The 22,892-nt window shown below is 54.4% G+C and overlaps 7 protein-coding genes across 7 annotated transcripts; 4 read left to right on the top strand and 3 right to left on the bottom strand.

Moving 5' to 3' along the window:
- Positions 1-936: 936 nt before the first annotated feature.
- On the top strand, positions 937-1,932 carry BBA_07617 (palmitoyl protein thioesterase; the record flags this gene model as incomplete). Its single annotated transcript, XM_008602714.1, has 1 exon — positions 937-1,932. One exon carries the CDS (start codon positions 937-939, stop codon positions 1,930-1,932), a length of 996 nt encoding a protein of 331 aa, XP_008600936.1.
- Positions 1,933-2,446: 514 nt separating this feature from the next.
- BBA_07616 (electron transfer flavoprotein alpha-subunit) lies at positions 2,447-3,666 on the bottom strand (the record flags this gene model as incomplete). The annotated part of the gene is made up of 2 exons (XM_008602713.1): positions 2,447-3,541; positions 3,601-3,666. 2 exons carry the CDS (start codon positions 3,664-3,666, stop codon positions 2,447-2,449), a joined length of 1,161 nt encoding a protein of 386 aa, XP_008600935.1.
- A 2,059-nt stretch (positions 3,667-5,725) lies between these two features.
- On the top strand, positions 5,726-7,363 carry BBA_07615 (transcription factor Tos4; the record flags this gene model as incomplete). Its single annotated transcript, XM_008602712.1, has 1 exon — positions 5,726-7,363. The coding sequence occupies one exon, from the start codon at positions 5,726-5,728 to the stop codon at positions 7,361-7,363; it is 1,638 nt and encodes a 545-aa protein (XP_008600934.1).
- Positions 7,364-9,025: 1,662 nt separating this feature from the next.
- On the bottom strand, positions 9,026-9,964 carry BBA_07614 (uncharacterized protein; the record flags this gene model as incomplete). Its single annotated transcript, XM_008602711.1, has 1 exon — positions 9,026-9,964. One exon carries the CDS (start codon positions 9,962-9,964, stop codon positions 9,026-9,028), a length of 939 nt encoding a protein of 312 aa, XP_008600933.1.
- Positions 9,965-12,003: 2,039 nt separating this feature from the next.
- On the top strand, positions 12,004-13,739 carry BBA_07613 (Cytochrome P450 CYP684A2; the record flags this gene model as incomplete). The annotated part of the gene is made up of 5 exons (XM_008602710.1): positions 12,004-12,078; positions 12,136-12,274; positions 12,342-12,727; positions 12,800-13,496; positions 13,564-13,739. The coding sequence occupies 5 exons, from the start codon at positions 12,004-12,006 to the stop codon at positions 13,737-13,739; spliced, it is 1,473 nt and encodes a 490-aa protein (XP_008600932.1).
- Positions 13,740-14,845: 1,106 nt separating this feature from the next.
- BBA_07612 (FAD binding domain-containing protein) lies at positions 14,846-17,094 on the top strand (the record flags this gene model as incomplete). Its single annotated transcript, XM_008602709.1, has 5 exons — positions 14,846-15,395; positions 15,477-15,901; positions 15,982-16,624; positions 16,715-16,836; positions 16,927-17,094. 5 exons carry the CDS (start codon positions 14,846-14,848, stop codon positions 17,092-17,094), a joined length of 1,908 nt encoding a protein of 635 aa, XP_008600931.1.
- A 272-nt stretch (positions 17,095-17,366) lies between these two features.
- Positions 17,367-21,398, bottom strand: BBA_07611 (non-ribosomal peptide synthetase; the record flags this gene model as incomplete). The annotated part of the gene is made up of 1 exon (XM_008602708.1): positions 17,367-21,398. One exon carries the CDS (start codon positions 21,396-21,398, stop codon positions 17,367-17,369), a length of 4,032 nt encoding a protein of 1,343 aa, XP_008600930.1.
- Between the last annotated feature and the right edge of the window lie 1,494 nt (positions 21,399-22,892).

Below are 22,892 nucleotides of genomic sequence, written 5' to 3'. Positions count from 1 at the left end.
CACATGGTCCGAGGGTTTAGTTTGGCAAAACGACGACTCGGCTTGATATAGCGACTGATTCCTTTGAGTCGGGGCCAAGATGGGCGGTTAGGACGCGGACGCGTCACCACCACCAGCCCATCACAATGCAAGTTTGAGCCACCAAGCTTGGCAATTATCCAGAGACAGATCGGCAACAGCTAGACTGCTGTTCGTGTCAAGCTGCCACACTCTTAATGTTTCCTACTCTATGGAATAGAGCATCGGCGTTTACATGGCGCGCTGGGAAGCACTTGGCTCATCCACAGAGCTAATCGCCGCGTTTGATCGCCGAGGCCAAGCATCTCAGCTATGCGGTGTGCGCTGACTGAAGACTGGCTGGGAATAGAACAGTGAGTGTCTTGGTATTTGGCAGCGCGCTCAACTTGCAACGTGCAGGTGTTTCTCCGTCGCTACGGACCCCAGGCTGCAACAGGCTTCAATCGGCTCCCTCAAGACCCCAAACGCAAGGTCAGTTAGTCTCGGTACGCTGTGCTGACGAAGCTGTGGGACCGGGCCGGATGTGAGAATTCCAGCGGCGACAAGACGGCCAAGGTACTGTAAATCATTCGTTGAAGGGGTAATAAGCATTGAAAATGTAGTGCCAGACTGTTGCCAGACGTAAAATTGCTCGAGTGGGAAAGAGACAAATAGATCGCCCTAGACTGATGCACGTGGGGACCGCCCCGTCCTGAGCCACACCTACTCGGCCCTCTTCGACTCCCATCCATCACCGGGCGGCCGCTCTCTGAGACAGTTGACTCGTGTGACGACGCATTCAAATATCAGCTCCATATCTTCCTTGTACTCATCTCTTTGCCTTCTTTTTCTTCCCCTCACGCCCTGTCGCGAGGCCTTCTTTCCCCCGTCTTTCCCTACAAAACCCAATCCAAACAGCTACAACCACTACCAACCACCATGACGCCATCGCTCGCCATCGCCCTCCTCACCATCGCCAGTCTCGCCTCCGCCTCCTCGTCCTCGTCCCCCTCTACGCCTATTCCCCTCGTCATCTGGCACGGCCTCGGCGACTCCTTCTCCGGCGAGGGCATCCAAGCCGTCGCCTCCCTCGCCGCCGCCATCCACCCGGGCACCTTTGTCCATCCCATCTCCCTCGCAAGCCCCTCCGACAGCGACGACCCTTCCTCGGCCGACCGCTCCGCCACCTTTTTCGGCAACGTCTCGCAGCAGGTCGACGCCGTGTGCGCGCAGCTCGCCGCGCACCCTGTGCTCTCCACCGCGCCCGCCATCGACGCCCTCGGCTTCTCCCAGGGCGGCCAGTTCCTGCGCGCCTACGTCGAGCGCTGCAACGCGCCCCCCGTGCGCAGCCTCGTCACCTTTGGCAGCCAGCACAACGGCATCGCCGAGTTTCGCGCCTGCGCCGCGTCCGATTTCCTGTGCAGGGGCGCCATGGCCCTGCTCCGCTTCAACACCTGGAGCAGCTTCGTGCAGAGCCGGCTCGTCCCCGCGCAGTACTTTCGCGACCCGGTGGACCTGCCCGCGTACCTCGAGGGCTCGCGCTTCCTCGCCGACGTCAACAATGAGCGCGAGGCCAAGAATGCGCGCTACAAGGAGAACCTCGCGAGTCTGACCAAGTTTGTCATGTTCTTGTTCGAGGACGACACCATGGTGCATCCGCGCGAGTCGTCGTGGTTTGGCGAGGTCAATGGCACGGACAAGGTGCCGCTGCGCGAGCGGCAATTGTACAAGGAGGACTGGCTGGGCTTGCGCGCGCTCGACGACAAGGGCGGACTGGTTTTTCGGTCCATCACGGCGGATCACATGCAGATTCCGGAACAGGCCCTTAACGAGACGATGCGAGACTTTTTCGGGCCGCTGGAGCGCCAATTTCCCTCGCATCGTTACGAGGAGCCCAAGATCTACGGCCACAGCTTTGTCAACCTCGAGCTGTAGCGGACGCACTCATCAAAGAGTCGAACCCTTTTGTTTTTTATCTGTGGTAGCGTCGTCTGTATTACATGTATTTTTTCAGTGTCTGATCAGGCAAAAGAGCTAGGATCGCAGGGACACTGGCCCGTCGTTTACTTGGGATTAATATAATTAGCGTATAGGCGTTTGGTGCAGGCACATTGAATTCCACCTTTTTTCCTTTATTAATATTATTTTCGACATCATGACAAAGACGTGCACGCATTCACCTGCTCGAATCTAGCAAAGTACAAATCACTGCAGCGTAAAATTAAGCTTTGGCAACTGATGATGTGTTTCATGTCTTGCAAATACCATCTAAATGATGCAAAACGCCCAAAAACGCCTGATGCCACAGATTCAACGACAAGACAAAATAGAAAAAACCGTCGTGACATGTACACATGACTTCTGCCGCGTCCCTGGTCTTGCCTCCTTTTTATATTTATGCAAATCCTCCACTCTTTTCCAGATGCACCCATTTCCACCTCGTAACACCTCAGTCCATCGCCTTGCTTGCCTTGGCCTTTGCGCTGCGCAGCTTCGACTTGCGCTCCGCAATCTGCTTGTCGAGCGTGGCGTCGTCGCTCGCCGGCTTGTGCTTGCCCGCGTCGGCGGCGGCGGCGGCCGTCTTTTTCGTCTTCTTGGCCGCGGGCGAGTCGGCCTGGGGTTCCTCGCCCACGAGCGCCTTGCGCTTCTTGCTCATGTTGGCCTTTGTCTCCTCGGTGTCGGCCACGACGTCCTTGTCGTCGACCCAGAGCTCGTCCGTCAGCCAGATGGGCAGGGCAGCCGTCGCGGGGCCCTTGATGTGGATGCTCTTGACGTTGCGCCATTTCTGTGGCACCCACTTCTCGACGAGCGCCGCGGCGACGGCGTCGACGTTGTCGGCGATTTGGTCCGCGGTCCAGCTGGCGGAGCCGATGCGCACGGCCGTGTTGGTTGACGGGCTCAGGCTGACGAGCGCAGAGCCCACTGCCTTGTTGACTTCTTTGGCAATCTGCGCGGGCGTGCCGGCATTGACATTATTCTCGCCGCTGGCCGTCTTCTTGTCCCGCTTGCCGCGCTTGCCGTTGACCTTGGGCACCTTGGCCTGCAGGTTCACGGGGACAGGCCGCTTAGTGGTGGTCTTGTAGAAGGTCTTGCCGAGGATTTTGGGCAGGCGGTTGATGATGCGCTCGTCGCCGAGGAAGATGTCGTGCTCGGAAAAGAGCTTGCGCTGAGCCTCGTACTGAGAGTACTTGGCCTTCAGCTTGGTCACGTCAATGACGCGGCCAATGCGCTTGCGCAGGTCCGCGGGGAACTCGTCACTGGCCACAATGTTCTTGTAGGCGCGCTGCGGGTCGGCGGTAATGAGGCACACCGACAAGTCCTCGTCGTCGGCGTGGAGGGGGTGCGGCAGCACAATCTTGCCCGGTTGCAACCTGGACTTGTCGGCAATGTGGCGCTTGGTCGTCAGCGTCAGCCAGACGGGCGTGTCGGCCGTGACGTCGTCTTCGGCGTCGGCTAGCAGGTTCTTCTTGGACGAGGGGTCCTCGGCAGACTCCTTGGCGGCTTTTTTGATGTGCGCCAGGAGGGCCTTGGAGGCCTTGAGAGTCTGCACCGCCGCAGTTAGCATTTGCTGGGTTTGGACCCGTGCTGTGATTTAGTTAATACCTGATCATGGCTAATAGAGACAATCTCGTTGGAGCCGAGAGCGGCAACTTCTTTAGAGGGAGCCATGGCGAGCTGTTTCGTACGGTAATCGTCGTCTATGTAAATGGGCACCAAGTGGTGATGGGACCTTTTTTTTTTCTGAGTCTCAATAATTTTTTGGCGGTGAGGGTCGCTCAGAGAGCAAAGTGGCAGAAAAATGGCTGGCATGACCAAAAGGGAAATTTGGACTGGCTCAATTCTGGGTCGGAACATGCAAGCGCCGGGCTCCGGTTTGCACGGGCGGTCCTCCGATGCCCCCCACTTTAATTATCGGCATCGACACCAAAACGAACGGTAGCTATTTCTTGGTAGAGGTGAAGTCGATTGGAAGTACAATCTTTCAGTCTCAAAGCTCACAATTGGAAGATTAGCTTTTTATTCGAGTACTGCTGTTTCCATTGGTCGTGGTGGCTGGGCTGTTCTCTAATGGCAGTCCCGCGCCCTAAGTTTGCAGCCATAAAGTCGCTAGAGCGGTTTAGACGTCATACTACACTACTGGGGCTCAGCGAACAATTACGCACAAGCAGGCCGTATTGCTGGGCATATTCGACTTGGAAGGGTGTAGTGTGGTAGCACTCACGCGGCAGGAGCAAACTTGTGTATCTGCGGTCGATGACGATTATTGATTACTCTGCTTGGATCCGACATGCGAGTGCGTGTCTGTACAAGTTTCGAGAGTGGGACAGACGCGGTTCCGCGACGTGAGCCGGGGGGACGTCGGAGGGCCTGGCGCGGGTGTTTCACCAAAACGTAGTATTTATAGGCGAACAATGCATTTTTGAAGCTGTTGAGGGAATACAAGAAGGAGGACAAGTCTATATATTGAGATTTCACGAGATCATTGCGGAGTCGCGTGCCACACGTTGGGCTGCTGGTAAAGAACCGGCAGGGACGGTCATGGGACGAGCAGAATTTAATGACTTGCACAATTGCAGAGTGGGGAAGCAAAGGTGTTTGTGGCTCTTACTGGACGATATTCGAGCGTGATTTTTAGACAATGTACTCGGTATTGGTATCCGTAGTAAGACAGAGAGTAGATGCAGAGGCTGTGGTCCATGATATGGGGGGTGGTCATATCTCGCCACAGTCTCCTTGCTTTTTTATGATAGATCTTCTGATCTATCTTCTTTCTTTTACATTATTGTAGAGAAGTTGGTCTTCAAAAAAGGACTACTCACTACAAACCAGTGGACTGGTGCACAAGTCTGGCGCAGACGCGGTCCCTGGTCAGTGGAGACGTGTTTTTGCAGTGGCCGACGGTGGCTGGTGGAAGAGTAGTGGGATGCATATGGGGCAGCACAGCATGTAAGAAAATTTGCTTGGTGGAATGATCGGTGTAAAAGGAGGGGGAGAGAGCTTTGAGGAGACGAGGATTCAGATCAAAGGAGATTAAAATAAAAAATATTCGCGAGGTTGTTCGTCTATGGTAAAGTAAGGGCCAATGATTACAATGAACCGGATATCAATACTGAGGGTTATAGTGGATATTGCACAATTTCAGGGCATTCCATAGTGGCGCAAAGTCCGCTAAAACGCCTTGTAGATGGCCGCTGTGGCTCTAAGCGCCGGCCTTCTGTAGTGGACCGTATGCGCTGTAACGAACCAAAACGGGCCTGGGTGGCTGCATTGCTCGTCCGCTGCACAACTTGTACTTGCACAAGACCGACACGCCAAAACGCGCGATGCGCCTACCATCGCGTTCGTGTCGTACACTACTAACCCAATGGCCCCCTCCCTCTCTTAAAAACCAGGCCGCGGGCCCTCTTTCTACGCACACAACCACACTACCACTTTATTCTCCAAGACGCTGACCATCTGCCTGCGACCGCCTTGGCCGGCCCGTTGACACATTCTTGTTTCTATTTACAGACTTGTGGCCTCGACATACTCGACCTTGCTCTGGCATATCCCTCTACACCCTCGCTTCTGGTGTAAGTCTGCCATTGCCGTCGACCGCGACATAGGCCTCATTCCGAGCGACGCCACGACACTACGACGCGTATTGACGCGGCTCGACTCGAATAAGACTCACGACATTACACCAGCACGATAACTATATATCGAATTGTCACGTCCATCGCGTATCATGCCGTCTGATTCTCCCGCAGCGGCTGGTTCGTCGGCGAACGAACCCCGACTACCCATGCCTTCTAGCCCTTATACATCGCTAGCTGGTACTAAGCGGCCAGCTCCCTCTTTGCTGCCACCCTTCGAGCCTCTTTCCTCTTCGCCTGGCCTTCCTCGACCCTCAAAATGTCAAATCAGGGGCCAAGATGCCAACCTGCGCTATCCCACGCCCATCCCTACATCAAGCACTGGTATCCTGTCCAGCTCCCCGCTGCGGCGTAATTCGATTGCCATTGGTGCAGCTCGCGCTGCTGAGACGGAGAAACGGGTTCCTCTTGACGCTATTCCCTGTGTAGAGCTCGCGGAAAACGGAGAGACACTCTTTATGGGCCGCTCCTCCAACTCATCCCACTTCCAGTTGTCCGCGAGCCGCTTAATATCACGCGTCCATGTCAAGGCCCGTTATATTGCTGCTACCCAACCCGAAGAAGCAAACAAGGTAGAGATTGTTTGTGAGGGTTGGAACGGTCTGAAGTTGAGCTGTCAAGGCCGAAGTTGGGAGTTGTCCAAGGGAGATAGCTTCACAAGCGAGACGGAAGCCGAGATTGTACTTGACGTACAGGAGACTCGCGTGCTGATTCAATGGCCACGTCACTTTTCTCCGGCTGACAATACTGGTCACATCTCCGACTCAAGCTGGGATGATTCTCCCCCACGATCCCAGACACGTCGCGGGGGCCTCCTGGACTCCTCTCCGCTTCGCCGCCACACGGCCTCTATTCGGTCTCCAGTAAGCCCCACGCCCATGCAGCCGGCAAGCTCACAACGCCTTCATGGCCTGTTACCCAGCCCACTGGAACGTGATGGCAACATTGAGATTTACGAGGATGGGCCGGATCTACCGGAGGGGCAGCACGAAGCGTCTCTAGATCCCAATGCCAGCATGTTGACGGAAGCCACTGCTAGCTTCCACAGCCATCTGGGCGACGATGACGACAGTGATGAGGAGCACAACCCCGATGAGGAGAATGATCCCATCGTTCATTCGTTTGGTCCCTTTGGCGCTGATATCTCCAACCGCCTCGCATCGATCATGGGCAAGTCTCCTCGCGCGCGTAAACCCTTGGGACGCGATCTTCCTCAACTTGCCGAGAACCCAGAGGCATCTGAGACGCACACTGAGAGCAGCCTGCCATCGGATCCCCCGTCTTCGGACAATGAGGGAGAACAGACGCCTTCGCCAGAGGATGTGCTCGATGACGAGGAGCAAAGGGATCAGGAGCCGACGCCTCAGAAGCCCAAGGCCACCGTGCATCCCGGCGTTGGAAACCACGTGGTCAACCAGCTCGCGTACTCTCGACTCTCGTCCACGCCCTTGTCGACCATTATGCAGCACCTCCCTGCCGATTTAAAGGTCGACCTGACCGTCGATGCCCTTCGTGACGTTATCGAGTCGACAAAATGTATTGGCATCATCACACGCCAGGGCAAGGACGCTGCAGGCAAGGCGCTAGAGAGTGAGTACTACTACATGCCCGAGGAGGATAATGACGACCAGCGAAGGGCTGCAGTTGTGGACGGGCTACGCAAGCCCAGCTTGAGGGCCTGTCGCAAGCAGCACAAGCAGTATTACTGGAAGCGCCCTCGCACACCTTAGATGACGACATCTGAAGGCTGTTGAAAGGGTCTCGCAGTCCAGCAGCGTGCTGGCCTGGGACGCCATGAGACCATACGGATACCTCACAGAAAATGGCTGTGTCAATCTTTACAGGAGTCAGAACATTGTATTTCTCTTTTATTGATTGGCTCTCTTTCTTTGTCAGTTCCATTGCGGGGGTCGAGTACGTGGTGGGCATCAAGTGGCTTGGAACGCCACGAGACCGTACGGATATGGCTGTGTCAACCTTCACAGGAGCCAGAATATTGTCATCTCCTCTTTTATTGATTGGCTCTCTTTCTTCGTCAGTTCTATTGCAGGGGTCGAGTACGTGGTGGGCATCAAGTTGGCTGCATGCGACAAACACTGGAGTATAAGGGGGTTCGTTTTTTATGCATAGCATGGCGTTGTCTTTTTCATCGTTTGATTGTTTTTTTTTTCAATTCCGTGTCAGATTGTCTAAAGTGTTGTGTGTATTGTTCTACAACTTTCCTATGTGGCACAATTACTGTGTCACTGTTGGTTATTTACTATTACTTCGTTGCCGCGAGGCACTTTTGTTGGACGATGGTCGTTTTCTGGGGCCGAGGGGGATAATCTAACGGGATCTAAGCGTCACTGGTGAAGCATTGATGGGCGAGGGGGGAAAATGGTTACAGCGCGTGGATTCCTTTTTATACCCAACCAATGGCAGTTTTTGTTGTTTCACCTGCAGTGTTCGAATTGTGACTGTCGCATGGGGGCGGAAATGGTTGTTCCTTTTTGCTGTCGGCTGTTCATGTATCACAGACTGGAAGGTGGTCTACATGCTTATTACCTCTCATGCTCGAATGCGGCGTCGTGACGCCCTTGCTCGCCTCGGCGCATGTATAAGCCTGGTGGCGAAGCCAAGTCCGCGTGACTGGAGGCCGCTGATTCCGGATTAGAGTATCTTTTTGGCATGGAGACAGAATAGTCCGAGTCCTTCCTATTTGAGAAGCCCTTTTGTTGAGTTCGATGCGTATCCGATGGTCGGGGTATTTTGGGGGCCACAGGGCCACCCGGCATTGGGTTGTGGCCCGTGAGGATCGGGATTGGACGACAACGCGCGTCCTGTAATGGATGTCACCGCCCCGAAAATGGAGCTGCTCACCTAGGATAATGATTTTTATTTCCGGGATTAGGATCGAGAGGTGGAAGAAAAATTTCCGACTTTGATTCAGATCATTGTGCTGTTAGTGGTTTGGTGCGGTTGTCGGATGGCGACGGTGTTGGCAGCGAGAGGTCGGCCCGAAGTATGATGCAACAATCTCGAAAAGGTAAGGACGAGGTAGTGACAATAAATGTAAAAAGGTCGCCCAGGTTGTCTTGAGACGTAGTCCTGCTTATTCATTCGTCCCAAGTTGTTGTCAAACATCGCCACTACATCTGCTTGTCCGTGTTTACGAAGGGGCCCCAATGAATCAAAGGAAATTTACTCGCAGACGACTTGCATAAACAAGAAGAAAAAAAATACGAGATGAATATCTACCAAAAGTAGCACTGGTGCCAATGTATATGTCAATTCGGCTGTATAAAGTAATACAGAGAAAGAGCGTGCATGAGCGGTGTCGCATTAGGTGTGGCCTGTGGCTGGGCCACTTCTGCTTGTACATCATTCTTATTTCAATTTTTGATCGCTAATTAATCGGCTACTGATTGACTGATTGCTAGCTGTTGATTGACTGGCTGTTGATTGACTGGCTTTTGATTGACTGTCTGTTGATTGACTGTCTGTTGATTGACTGACTCCTGATTGCTGGCTGCTGGTTGACCAGCGCCTGATGAGTAACTGCTGTTGATTGACTGACTCTTGATTGCTGGCTGCTGGTTGACCAGCGCCTGATGAGTAACTGCTGTTGATTGACTGGCTGATTGACTGGCTGTTGATTCAGAGACGGGACCAGACATCTCGAGAGAGCCACGTTTAGACCCGGACGCTGTTGTATCGGTGTTGGACGTGCTGTCTGGTGTGCGACTTCCATCGGCGGCATCAAGAGCACGAAGAAAAACTTTTTGGGCAGTAGAAAAGTGAGCCCTTCTCTCAGATCGCTCACTTTGACCAGCTCTTTGTGTGCGATCAGCTTGGGCACCCCCTTCGAGGATCTTTTCGCGGCCTATCTGTCTCCTTTCAAGAGAATGCTCCAAGCCGCATACTTGACAGTGTCCGATGATTGCGCGGGAAAAATGTTTGGGGGCTTCCATGCATGTCAATTTCCTCAGAGCGGAAAGCGCCGCATCGATCAAAAGTCCAGACAGGAAGAAAGAGTCTGGTGGGTTGAGCGCAAAGACAACTCTAGCATAGCACGCCAATTGACAGAGGATGCCTCTTTTGTTTGTCTTTGTGGCGAGTGCTCTTGTATTCTCCAACGACAGTAATATTGGATTCGCTGAATTCGGTACTGCCAGCAGTAGGCCGATAAGAAAAAACATATCAATCTGGACCTTGCTCTCTAATTCGTGAGAGGTACGGTTTCTCCCGAGTTTGTTGGGGTCTTTTAGCTCTTGAGCTTTCTCCCTGATGTTTTCATCCAAGGGTTTTTTCTCGGCGATGATCTGCCGTTCCGCGTTGTCGAATGCCATTGTAGTTGATAGAAAGCTATGCACGTCAGTACCAAGCACAGCATATTAGTGATTATAGGTATTTCAGGGGACCAATCATTCACCTGTTTTTTGTCTTGAGGATGCGAATCTTGCAATATCAAACGTAGAAGTCAGGGTCGTAATAGAGGAAAGTCTCCGTAGCCAACCGGATGGCTACGGAGGTGCTAACACGTTCTCTAACACCACGACGCAGGGGGAAAAACTCCTTCAAAGAAGAAGATTCCGCGAGCCTGGTGCGTGTTGTTACGATCTGCTGAGGGTAAGCCGTCCTTCGCCTCGATTTCCCCAGTAAGGGGTCTGTCTCGACAAGCCCTGGTTGGGGATGCGCTGGATCAACGCTCATGGCGCGGGAAAAGACGATTCCAGGCAATTGACTTTTGTTGTTCGTTTCTTGAGTATGCCGTTGATGAGATGGAGCGTAGAGGCGAGAGTGTTTCCGATGGCTGACGACCCCTTTCTGATGGAAGGGTGGAAGGCTGGAAGCTTGGAAAGATGGAAAGGTGAAGGATGGAAAGATGAAGGTTGGAAAGATGAAGGTTGGAAAGGAATTGTCAAGTCTACAGCAGATGCATTCAGATTTATACCAGCAGAGTTTTCACAATGTGTGAATAGAGTGTTCTCACTTCACTTAAGCGAGGCACTGGGTCCTAAATTTACTCACGCGGGAGAAGAATTTTTCTGACATGGGCACCTGGCCGCGTCTCTCGTTTGCAATTCACTTCGCTGTCTGGTGAAGCTGTCGAGGCACTTTTACAGAATAATTTCATGTTAGCTTCTACACATGCCAGGCGCCCTGGTAGCCTTAATAGAGAGCCAGGAGACATTTCTTACGTGACAGCGTATTTTTTGTCATGCCAGAACTCACCCTCCGCGCGTAGGTAAGCTGTTTCTTCTTGCAAGTTCGTGGGCTGAGCGGGCGTTTGCCGCAGAAGTGGACCTACACGCGGCAGTGGTTACACATGACCTGCCTTGGCTAAATTCACCAAGTTGACTTGTCCGAGCTGGGCGTCAAGTTACTCGAGCCCAAGGTAATTATACGCAATCGAGCTCGTACTAGGTAGGTAGTAACTTACTAATTCTGTGAGTATCTGAACCCCCTAGGTAGACCGACAAGAAAGAAAGCTTGCCAAGTATGGAGAATTCTGTCAAAGGCTTGATTTCGCTCGTCGCATTCGTGGCGGAGCTGAGCCCAACCACTACCTTCAGTCTATCAATGACCCTGAAAGAAGAAGAAAAAGCACATGGCTGCTGCTGCGGGCGGCACCAAAGCCTGTTGCACAGCCTTCTGAAGAGTCGGGATTCAAAGCCCTTGCCGCTTACAGATGACACAGCTCCGTGCTAAATACGTGGGGCCGCTGTGAATCCCGTTTTCGAGAGCATCAGACGGAGTTCAGCCCTTTTCAATGCGCAGGGGCCACCTTTTGAATCCCGTTCCTTGAGGGCAGTGCTTTTGCTTCACCAGACGGCATTGAGCCCTTGTTGCATAATGTTACGTAGTTGACGCGTGTACAGGGGCCACGCTATTTCCCAGTCCGGACTACTTTTTTTCGTTTTGCTATTGTCATGGGCCCGTAATGGGCCGTGAAGGATGCCAAGTCATCGATGATATCCGAAGCCACCAGCGATCGACGCCTCCGTCTTGGCACTGGGCGTAGGGATTAGGGTCCCCCCCCCCCCCCGGGGTGCCGGGTTAGCGCTGGGTCTTTCCCTGCCACCACATCACTTTCTTTGTTCGCGGTTTTCGCGGCCGCGAGGGCGAAACCAATTAGTTACTTGGAGACTTCAAGCCAACCACATGACGGCGATTCGCATTTATGCGGCCATTGGGCTGAGCAAGACTAATGCCGTGGCCCCATCCTCCTGCCCCCATCCATGCGTTCATGGGTTTGGGCGCTTAGTTTGATACAACCCGGATACTCGGTACGTTGTATTTATATTCAGGCTTCTCCCGCTCTGTCTTTCATCCCGTCTTGTTCCTCTTTTTCTCTCGCACTCAAAGATACCCTTTACATCTCACAATGGAACTACAACTATTGAAAGGTGTAAACCTTTACGTTGCCCTCGGGGCTGTAGCCACCCTGTGGTTGCTGGCCGTAAGTTTCTTCGTTGGCGGCTTCAAGTCGAGGCCAAACGCTAATGACGGCATACAGAAAATCATCACCATCTTTCGCAATCCCCTCTCAAAGGTACCGGGTCCCTGGTACACGCACTTCACAGGCCTGCCGAACCAAATGTCCATGTTCAAGGGATTCACACCCGGCCACGCCCACAAGCTACATCAAAAATACGGTACGGCCACCTCACAGTGACTTGCCTTCCCCAGACAGAGGGCCAGTGAATACTGACATGACGCCAGGCCGCATTGTTCGCATCGGGCCCGACGAGATTAGCATCGCCGAGATTGACGACATCAAAAAGGTCTATGGCCACAAGGAAACCTTTCTCAAGCACCCCGCCTACCGTGCCCTCGCGCCCAGCAAGGTCGACTCCATGTTCAACACGAGCGACGTCGATCTGCACCGCCGCTACCGCCGCCTCCTGGCCTCGCCCATGTCCGAGTCTTCGCTCAAGTCGGCCATTCCCGACGTTTACTCACGCGTCACCGCCGCTGTCTACAGGATGGGCGAGGAGCTTCAGTCTCGCGGCGCCATGGACGTCTACAAATGGTGGTTCTTTTTCACGACCGACACTCTCGGCGAGCTGACATTTGGCTCTTCGTTTAACATGATTGAGAGCGGCAAGGTAAGTCTACACTTGGCAAATGCAACGCGCAGGGAAATAAACTTGTGGCTAATACTGTTTCTGCTCCAACAGAAGAACCAATACTTTGAAGACATACTCGCCGTCAACAAGTTTGGTGGCATCCGCCTGCTCGTCCCCGGCCTCACCAAGCTCGCCCAGTACATTACCATTCCCATTGTCGACAATGCCGTCGCGGGCGGCAAGCGCATGCGCGACTATGCCATGCAGTCGATTGCGCGGCAAAAAGACGCCGTCCTCTCGGGCGACGCCAAGGCCAAGGACACGCTCTTCTCCAAAGTCTTCAAGGCAAAGGACGACGACACGCTGACCGAGGAGGAGGTGACGGTCAATGCGCAGACGTACATTGTCGCCGGCTCCGACACGACCAGCAACACGCTGACGTACCTGACCTGGGCCGTGTGCCGCCGCCCCGACATTCGCGCCCGCCTCGTCGCCGAGGTCGCCGCGCTGCCCGACGACTTTACCGAGGCCGACACGCGCGATCTGCGATACTTGGAACAAGTTATCGCCGAGACAATGCGCCTGCACGCGGCCGCGCCTTGTTCGCTCGCTCGTGTCGTGCCCCCCGAGGGCGTTTGCCTCAGCGGCTACTATATCGAGGGTGGCACCACAGTCGGCTGCCAGGGCTACACCATGCATCGCGATCGTGACATTTTTCCCGAGCCTGATGAGTTTAAGCCCGAGCGCTGGGAGAATCCTACAAGGGCCATGAAGGAGGCTTACATGCCCTTTGGACGTGGCGCGAGAAGTAAGTGGAAGACTTTCTTTGTACAAGGGTCTAGTAACACGGGCTAACAATGATTTTCCTTTATTAGCTTGCGTCGGCTCGCATCTCGCCATGATTGAGATTCGTCTTGGTGTCTGCCTTTTTTTCCGGCAATTTCCCAATGCCACGGTTTCCACAAAGGAGGGCATGTCGGATGCGGACATGGAATCCAAGATTTACTTTCTCAACAGCCCTGCTGGCAAGCGCTGCCTCATTGAGGGTTGATTGGGGAGGGTGTATATTTTTTGCATATTGTTTTATTACTTTTCGTTTTCACGATTGCAAGGATTTTCGACGGCGGATGGCTATTTGTATTTCTGGGCACACGGTTGCGTTATTTTTCTCTCATTAGACAACTTGGCTGCACAAGGAGACGGACGGCTGTACATGTACGCAAGACAAATAAATCAAAAAGCATATAGACTCATTTATCCTACTGCTTGGACAATCTCGTCATAAAAGATTATGAACTGTGATTCGATACGCTGCAAATGTCCCATCACAGCCCGGCGTTATTAGGCGATAAAACCAATTCAAGCCTTTTTCAGTTCAACTCGAAACAAGGCTTTAAGGAAATGGAAAAGGGGCTGCTGGTGCCGCCATGTTTGACCCAACCGGCATTCAGGTCCTGAATAGGCAAGTGTCAAGTTGAAACTAGTAGCGCCCAGCAACTCGTCAGTAATCCCCTGCTTGTCTAGCTTCGGCTTGAAATAGCGATCCATCTTAGCCTTGCCGTGTGTTCCGAGTTCTACTTTGGTGCTCATCATCTAAACCAGAAGTTGTATATACAAGCGGGTAGTTGCAGACGGTGAACGAGTTGCCTCGGGCCTTGTAGCGTCGCTGCTCTCTGACTTTAGCTGACTAGATACCGTGGTACTTTTACGACGCACGAAAAAGAGCTACTGTTCCGCATAACAAACGAGTTGTGGCTGCAGTCCTGTTAAATAGTTGAAAGCTGCATTTTATCAGAAATACAGAAAATGGTAATTATTGTGTTAGGTCAACTAGTTGGTTGCATAATAAGGCTGTCAACCGACATCGCCAAGCACGCACCCGAACCGCCAAAAATAACCGATGCGACTCTATCGGCGAATGACCTCGCTATAGTCTTGCATTCCAATCACAGTCACACGCGGAGCAGCATGGGCAGCCTCGCCTGACCTAGCCCGCCCATGCCACTTATCCTAGCCTGATACACCACCCTCACGTAAGATCATATCCCAGCACAAGTCCACATTCAGCAGCCCATTTGCTCCAATATGACCTGCATATTGCCGTGACAGCGAGGCTCCCCGTGATGCAAGCACCACAGGCGGGGGGGGGTTGCCATCATGTATAAGACGAGCATGCTGCCTCTCATATTGCAGCTTCGCGGCCACGCAGCTGGAGCCAACCGCCTCCTCTTACACACAGTAACATTTGCAAGCAACGGGCCAAGGATGGCACCCATTACCAACACTGCGCTTCTTCTACTTTTAGCTGCCGCCGGTGCGCACGCCGCAGCCACGCCCGCGCACTCCAATCGCGGTCCGTCATCGTCATGCAAGGCGTACCCCGGCGTCGCAGGCTGGCCCTCGGCCGACGCCTGGCGCGGCCTCAACAAGACAGTCGGCGGCCGGCTACTGCGGCCGACGACGACGCTGCCCGGTGGCGTCTGCCACGCGGGCCAGCCAAACTACGACGAGGCGCGGTGCGCGAGCGTGGCTGAGCAGTGGGAGACGTCCGAGTTTCACCTCGCGGACCCGGTCTCGATCATGTCCAACGTGTTTACAAATTACACCTGCCTACCGGACCCGAGTATGCCGTGCAGCGGGGCTGGATACCCGGCGTATGTGATTAATGTGACGTCGTCGGCAGACGTCAAGGCCGGCGTCGACTTTGGTAAGCTTTGTTACGGATAAACCAAGAAAGAATGAGCTGATGCAGCCAATTCTGACATTATGGGGGAAAAAAAAAATCAAGCTCGCAGAAACAATGTACGTCTGAATGTAAAGTCGAGCGGCCACGATTTCCTCGGTCGCTCCAACGCCCCCGGCACGCTCTCTCTCTGGACGCACCACCTCGACAGCAGCATCCAGTACCACGCCGACCAATTCACGCTGGCTTCCGGCCGCACTTTTCACGGCAACTCTGCCACTTTTGGCAGCGCGGCCATCATGTGGGATATCTACGCGGCGCTCGACCAGCACGGCCAGACAATCGTGGGCGGCGGCTCCAAGACGGTCAGCGCCGGCGGCTACGTGACCGGCGGCGGCCACTCGATCCTCTCGCCGCGGTACGGGCTCGCCGCCGATCAAGTCATTGAGATGGAGGTTGTGACGGCCGACGGCAAGATTCAAAAGGTGAATCAGGACCAGAACCCGGACCTGTTCTGGGCTCTTGGCGGTGTAAGTCTCCCGACACAAAACACAACCCACCTGACTTGTAAAGAGGGAAACAAACGAGGGCTAAAATATAATACCGACAGGGAGGCGGATCTACCTTTGGCGTCGTCACGAGCTTCACAGTCAAAACCGTCCCCAGCCCTAAAATGACCGTTGCCCAATTCGTCGCCTTTACCGTCCCCGACTCGCCCATCCTCAGCGACCTCCTCGGCTACGTCGGCGCCCAGAGCCCTGCGCTCATGGACGCCGGCCTCTCCGGCTACGACATCATCAGCCGCAACTTTTCCAACCCCGCGCCCGGCATTCCCGGCCTCCCCAGTTACCTCGCAGGCTTCCAAGGCCGCCTTGCCCTTCTCGACGACACCGCCGACACCGTGGCCGCGCTCTTCAAGCCCATCAACGACACCATACACCAGCGCTGGCCCGGCGGTCAAGCCGGCTTCTTCTACAGCACCACCGAGTACGCGTCCTTTTTCGCTTTTTTTGCCGCCAATGCCGACACGGAGTCTGTCGGCGACAACAAGTATCTCGTATCGCGGCTGCTAGACCGCGACGCGCTGACGAGCGACGAAAAGGCGCTCGGCGAGGCCTTGCTCTCGGGGACCGGGCCGGGCGGGTTGTCGACTTTTTTTCTCGTCGGCGGCAAGGGCGTGCAAGAGGCCAAGCCGGCGGGCGGCGGCAGCAATGCCGTCAACTCGCACTGGCGTAGCGCCTACGTTCACACAAGTATGTTTTTTTTTTTTTTTTACCACAGCATGATATTTCGTTTTCGGAGAAAATAAGTTTTTTTTTTTTAACACGCAAAATTGAATATAGTCACCGCCGCTCAGGGCGTTCCCTTTGACAAGGCAGCCACGGATCGGAATCTCAAGGCGCTCGAGGAGGCGTGGGCGCCGGTTCGCAAAATCTCGCCCTCTTCTGGTGCCTATCTCAACGAGGTAACCATAGCTTTTCTTTTTTTTTTTTCTCTCTTTTTTTTCTTCTCTGTTTTTAAGATGAACACGCAAAAAGCTGACAGAAAAGTTTAGGCCTCGATATTTGAGCCCAATTTCCAAGATAGCTTCTGGGGTACCAACTATCCTCGTCTTGCGCAAATTAAGACCAAGGTCGACCCTCACGACGTCTTTTGGTGTACACCCTGCGTCGGAAACGAGCGTTGGCACCAGCTGGAGAATGGTCAGCTCTGCAGAGTATAAAATCTTGAAACCTGTATTTCATGCCGCCAAGGGCAAGCTACACTGTCTAACCTCGTAGAGAGACTGTGGATAACTTCATGCTATTTAATTAGACCAAGCACTTTTTCAAACATCAACCTTGTAAACAAAAAAAACACGACTTCAGCCTATCCACTTTTTTTTTCCCAGCTTTAACATGTATACCAAAAAAAAAAAAACGCAGCGAAAAATCAAAAGTCAAAACCCAAACAGCTATGAAAATCGCATCTATAATGGTGTCGGCGAGTCCCAGCTTATACTGGCGTCGGCGAGTCCCAGCTCGTACTTCGCGAACCCTTGTTCACCCATTTCTCGTCTGTGCCCTCGCTCCACGGTCGCACAGGATTGCCTCGCCATTGTGTACTCCCCGGTAGATGCTCGCCTCTCATCACGAGCGAGACCGGGTACACTGTCGAGCCGGCACCAATCACAGTACCAGGAAGCGACGCTGTGAGGGGACCCAGTGTAGCACCATCGCAGAGCTGGACCTCATCCAGACGCATCAGCCGGTCGTGAAACAGGTGCGTCTGCAGCAAGCTACCTCTGTTGATTGTAGCGCCGTTGCCAACGATGCAGAGATCCGCTTCGGGTAGTAGATGGCTCTCGATCCACGTACCGTGGCCAATCTTGGCACCGAGAGCGCGGAAGAACATGGCCAGCACAGGGGTGCCGTAAAAGTAGCGCACCATGAGGGGAACGGCCATGGACTGCAGGAAGGAGTCGGCAAGCTCATTGCGCCACACAAATGAGCTCCAGAGCGGATGTGTGCTGCCGGCCTTGACGTTGGGCGTCACGAGCCACTTGGCGGCAATGGTGATGATGGCGGCAATAAATGCAGTGCCGACGAGAAACCCTCCAGATGCGAGGATGGCCCAGCCAATGCCAAACCGCCACAAGAACCAAAGCGTGCCGAGGCTTGCCATGGAGGGGATGAAGCCATTGAGAATAAGAGGGATGGCGCGGCAAGACTCAATTAGAGCCCGAGCAAGGACCAGCTTCTTCGGGGGTGCAAAAGTGAGCGCATTGTCAATGTTGGAGTCGATTTTGCGAGGAAGTGGCATAGGAGGGCGACCAAGCCACGAGGAGCCAGCCTGCATCTGCTTCTCGCCCAGGCCACCCGGCGCAGAGCCCAGCACACCAATGAGCGAATTGGCAGGGACGCTGATGTCTGGGTCAACAATCGCAGAATTGCCGAGAAAAGTCTTATTTCCAACCGTCACAGGGCCGAGGTGCATGCGTCCCCCGCTGAGCTCATATGGCGCAATAAGCACGTCGTCGGCAAGGAATGCATTGTCATGCACGGTGAGAAGAGACGGCATGGGGACCACGGTAGACGACTCCACGTTGCGGCCAATTTTGGCACCCAACAGGCGCAGCCAGACGGGCGTGAATAAGCTGGCAAACATGGGAAACATGCTCGTGCGAATGTCCATCATGAGGAAGTGAATAAGCCAAGCGCAAAACGCAGTCCAGCTGTTCCACGAGTGCGAGCCAGGGCGAATGCCGAGGTTGGCAAGCCGCACAATGAGGACAACAGCAGCGGTGTAGAGAAAGATTCCAAAGACTGTTCCGGGAGCCGTCATTGCAATAATTCCAATGCTGAGCTGTCTGAAATTTGTGTATTCTTTGACAATGATAGGCATCAGACCCCAAATGGGAGCATACAACAAGACGGCCATGAAGTCGAGGAGTATGAGGGCAAGAGTATAGAGAATAGCCATGCGAAAGCTTCCCGGAGTCGGCTTGAATGAACTATCGGGGTTGGATCCCTGGTCCGACGAGGAAGCCGACGGTGGAAGGGGTGACTTGACGGTGCCCTGGATAGAAAGACCAGGCTCAACAGTGGCATACGGCTCGATAACGGAGTTGGGCATGAGCATGGTGCGCGCTCCGACTCTGGCACCCTCGCCTACAGTAATACTGCCGACATGCAACACGTCACCATCGAGCCAGTAGCCGGCAATGTCCACCTCGGGCTCCAGGGCAGCGCCGTCGCCAAAGCTAGCCAGTCCGGTCGTAGGCGCGAGGGTATGCAGCTGCACATCGCGACCGACATGGCAGCCCATGAGCCAAGCGTGCCACCGGGCCCAATTGGTACCGGCCATGGCCGTCAGCCTGCCAAGTCCAACAACCCTGTCCGCTGTCCAGAGGCGGAGATGCGTCAGGCCGGCGCGGCGATACTCGCCCGGACGAATGCCAACGGTGATGGAGCGCACAATCAAGACAGTCGTCAGGAGACGGCCCGGCAGCGTCATGAAGACGACCCAGAGCACAGCCACAGCGGACCAAGGCAGCGTGTGTCTCGTCGCCCAATAGTCTCCTTCAAAGAGTGCTTGGAAAATCTTCTGGGATATGAACAGCGGCATCATGAGACGCAGGCCCTCGATGAGAAAAACGGCAATGAGCACGATGCTCTGGATAAAGATGACCCAGCGGGGGCTGAGCTTGACCTCGCGCATCACGATCGTGGTGCCTAGCAGCTCGTCAATGCGCTCTGTCATGGCGGACAGGGTTGGATGCTCGTAGACGTCCGCCACGGACAAGGTGTGGCACTTCTGGCGCAGCTGCGAGACCAGCTGCGCGGCGGCCAGGCTGGTGCCACCGAGCTCAAAGAAGTTGGACTCTGGTAACGCGCCAGATGCACCAAGAACGGCGCGCCACTGGCTGGACACCCAGCCCATGGTAGTTCCCTCGGCAGTTGCAGCCGAGGATGACTCGGGCGGTGGCCACGGAAGGGCTTTGCGGTCAACCTTGCCAGAAGTGCGAACAGGGATATTGTCGACGGTAATGAGCATGGGAATTAAAGTTGGCGGTAAAACACGCTTCAGAAAGGTCCTATCAGACGTGGTGGCAGCACTGTTGTCCCTCACCACATACCCGACGAGGACCTGATTGCCCGTGTCGGTGCGCCGAATGGCGCTAGCAGCACTCTTCACACCAGGTAATGTCATCATCGCCGCATCAATTTCACCGAGCTCAATGCGCCGGCCACCCAGCTTAATCTGCTCATCATTTCGACCAACGAACAAGAGGCCTTCCCTTTCGGCGCGCACCAAGTCGCCGCTGCAGTAGGCGCGCTCGCCGCCAAAGGCTGGGGAGGGTGTAAATTTGACCTTGTCCTTTTCGGGGTCCAAGTAGCGAGCCATTCCGACACCGCCAATGACAAGCTCGCCTTCTTCGCCCCAGCGGACGGGATGGCCATCGGCTCCGACAACAGCCAGCCGCCACCCGGCTAGCGGCAGGCCGATCCGCACCACCGGATCGCCGACGGTGAGTGGGGCGCCGCACGAGACTACCGTCGCCTCGGTGGGGCCGTAGGTGTTCCAAACGGCGCCGACGGCGCCAGCGAGCCTGTTGGCCAACTCGGGGGAGCACGCTTCGCCGCCGAGGATCAGTAGACGAAGCCCATGAAGTGCTTCTGTTGGCCACAGCGCCGCCAGCGTCGGCACGGTGGAAACGACGGATATGCGTTGGGCGGTAAGAAACGTGCCCAGCTCCGCGCCAGCCTTGACTAGCGCGCGCGACGCCGGCACGAGACACGCGCCGTGGCGCCAGGCTAGCCACATCTCTTCACAGGAGGCATCAAAAGCCACAGATAGGCCGGCAAGGACACGGTCACCCGGGGCAAGAGGTTTTTTGGGGAGGAAGAGGTGCGACTCGGCGTCGACAAAGGCAGCTGCGCTGCGATGCGTGACGGCGACGCCTTTCGGCTTGCCAGTCGAGCCAGATGTGAAGATGATCCAAGCGTCATTGTCAGGACAAGGACATTTGCGTGATGCTGTGTTGCCGATTGGCTTCGTGTCTTGCAGTGTAATTGTATTGTGGTCGGTAATGACAGCGCAGACGGCTGCTTCGGAGAAGACGAGCTTGGCGCGCTCATCGGGGTCATCAACATCCACAGGAACGTAAGCAGCTCCGGCTTTGAGAATGGCCAGGATGCCAACGTATAGCTCTGCTGTGCCAGAGGTGACGCGGATGCCAACTCTATCGCCAGGGCCGATGCCAGCTTCATGCAACCGATCGACGAGGATGCCAACAGCGTCGGTCAACTCGGCATAGGTCAAACTATCGGAGCCGTTATCGAGCGCAAGTTCTTCTGGAAACAACTTGCTGGAAGCAGCAAAGATATCAACGAGAGTTCTTTCCTTGGCAGCTTCTTCGTACGGGTACAGGGCATATTTCGAGGAATCCTGTGTGACGGATGAGGGTGCAGAGGATAGAGATAGTGTAGAAGAAGTGCCCGAAGACGTCGCAGAGTAGTGTGCTTCTTTGCTACCTGTAGTCATGGTTGCGGCCCAAAGGTATTTTTATGAACAGATTCAAATGCAGTGGACAGAAAACAACCAAATCTGCCCGAAGCCACCAGTAATCCTTGGTAATATGAAGAGATAGATAGCGAGCTGCACAGCGAATGAATGCACAACTCTTTCTCGGCATCAGTGGCAGCTTTATATAAGTGCCGGTGACTCGCAAACTATCTTGAACGGGATTCTCAGCCGTTCCGGCGCCGATGGGGACCGTGTTCCAGCTCATCGCTTCGGCCTGTCTTACATACTCTAAGCTGATCCTGCGCATGTTGCGAACTAGATTTTTTTTAATTAATATCTCCTGTCGGTATAGTCCGGAGCGAGCTTTAGCGGGCAGCTTTTAGCGGGCACCGTGTCGACAGCAGAGACCATAAGGGCCATCAGGTAGTGGCGTGAGAAGGGTCGATGCCAAGCTCGGCCCTGTGCGTGAGGGCAGCATGATGGCTTGCCGGCATCATCGTATTAGTGGCTTGCGTCGAGCACGTATTCACGGCTAAAAAACTGTCAACAGGGTTGCGACGCAAAATTTGGTGCCTGGCCTCGGGCCTCCATGAGCCTTTTTGGGATTGGTAGGAGGGTTGGGGGCCTATGACCGGGTAGAGCAGGTCAAGCGAGCGGGCCATAACTATTCTGCATCTGACCACAAGTTGCTGCAGTGGCTGGTCGCTTCAGCCTCCGAGCTCACAGGCCGAATCGGCAGCGCGGACATGATGGCGCACCGGCATCCGTTGAGCCAACTTCTGTAAGCAAGATGCCCGTTGGCATTGCCCTACCTGGAACAGTCCATTTCTGCTGCTTTGAGTGGGGAAATTAAAAGGAAATAATGCGATGACGGCTATATCGGCCTTAAGGCAATTCCTCTTGCTGCACAGATAGCTGAATCTTTTCTTCCTGACCTTTCGTTGTATCAACAGCAGCGTCATCCTCTTGAAGCACGCCTAATGCAATTGAATGACGCTATGGCGGAGAATCAGATTCATATCGGCAAAGTCCCGTTTACTTTATTTTTTTTTTCCCGTAGCGCGATTCATATTCAGCTCTGACAGGTGAGCTTATCTGAGTGAGCAAAGGGCCAGTTCCATAGTGGCGGAAAGTGGCGGCACCTAGAAGTGATCTTAGATGCTTTGTAATGGAGTCCCTGGAACATCGACCCAATCACCACCAGCGTGGTGAGGAGCTGAATCTCCTTGGCATCATTGGATAGAGACTTGATGCCTGTTGTTGCGAGGGCGGATAAAGTTTTAGTTTCAGCCCAGGGCTGGCCGAGTGGGCGTCACGCCTTGCCACGGCTATCGAGGGTCAGCAGCCTTACCAAAGCCACTCACCCGTATCACGATTCTTTTACAAATAACGTACTGTAACGGTCGCGAATGTTCGCGTTGAACAAAAATCAGAGCGTCTTCGATAATCTATAGAGGACGCCAAGATTTTGAGTGACTGCTAAAATTAGCGACGTGCCCCAGTCCCTGAAGG

The sequence above is a fragment of the Beauveria bassiana genome, assembly GCF_000280675.1.
Source record: "Beauveria bassiana ARSEF 2860 unplaced genomic scaffold BBA_S00026, whole genome shotgun sequence".
Lineage (NCBI taxonomy): Eukaryota > Fungi > Ascomycota > Sordariomycetes > Hypocreales > Cordycipitaceae > Beauveria > Beauveria bassiana.
The sequence above is the reverse complement of the archived record's forward strand: the minus strand, read 5'-3'. Positions and strand labels throughout refer to the sequence as shown.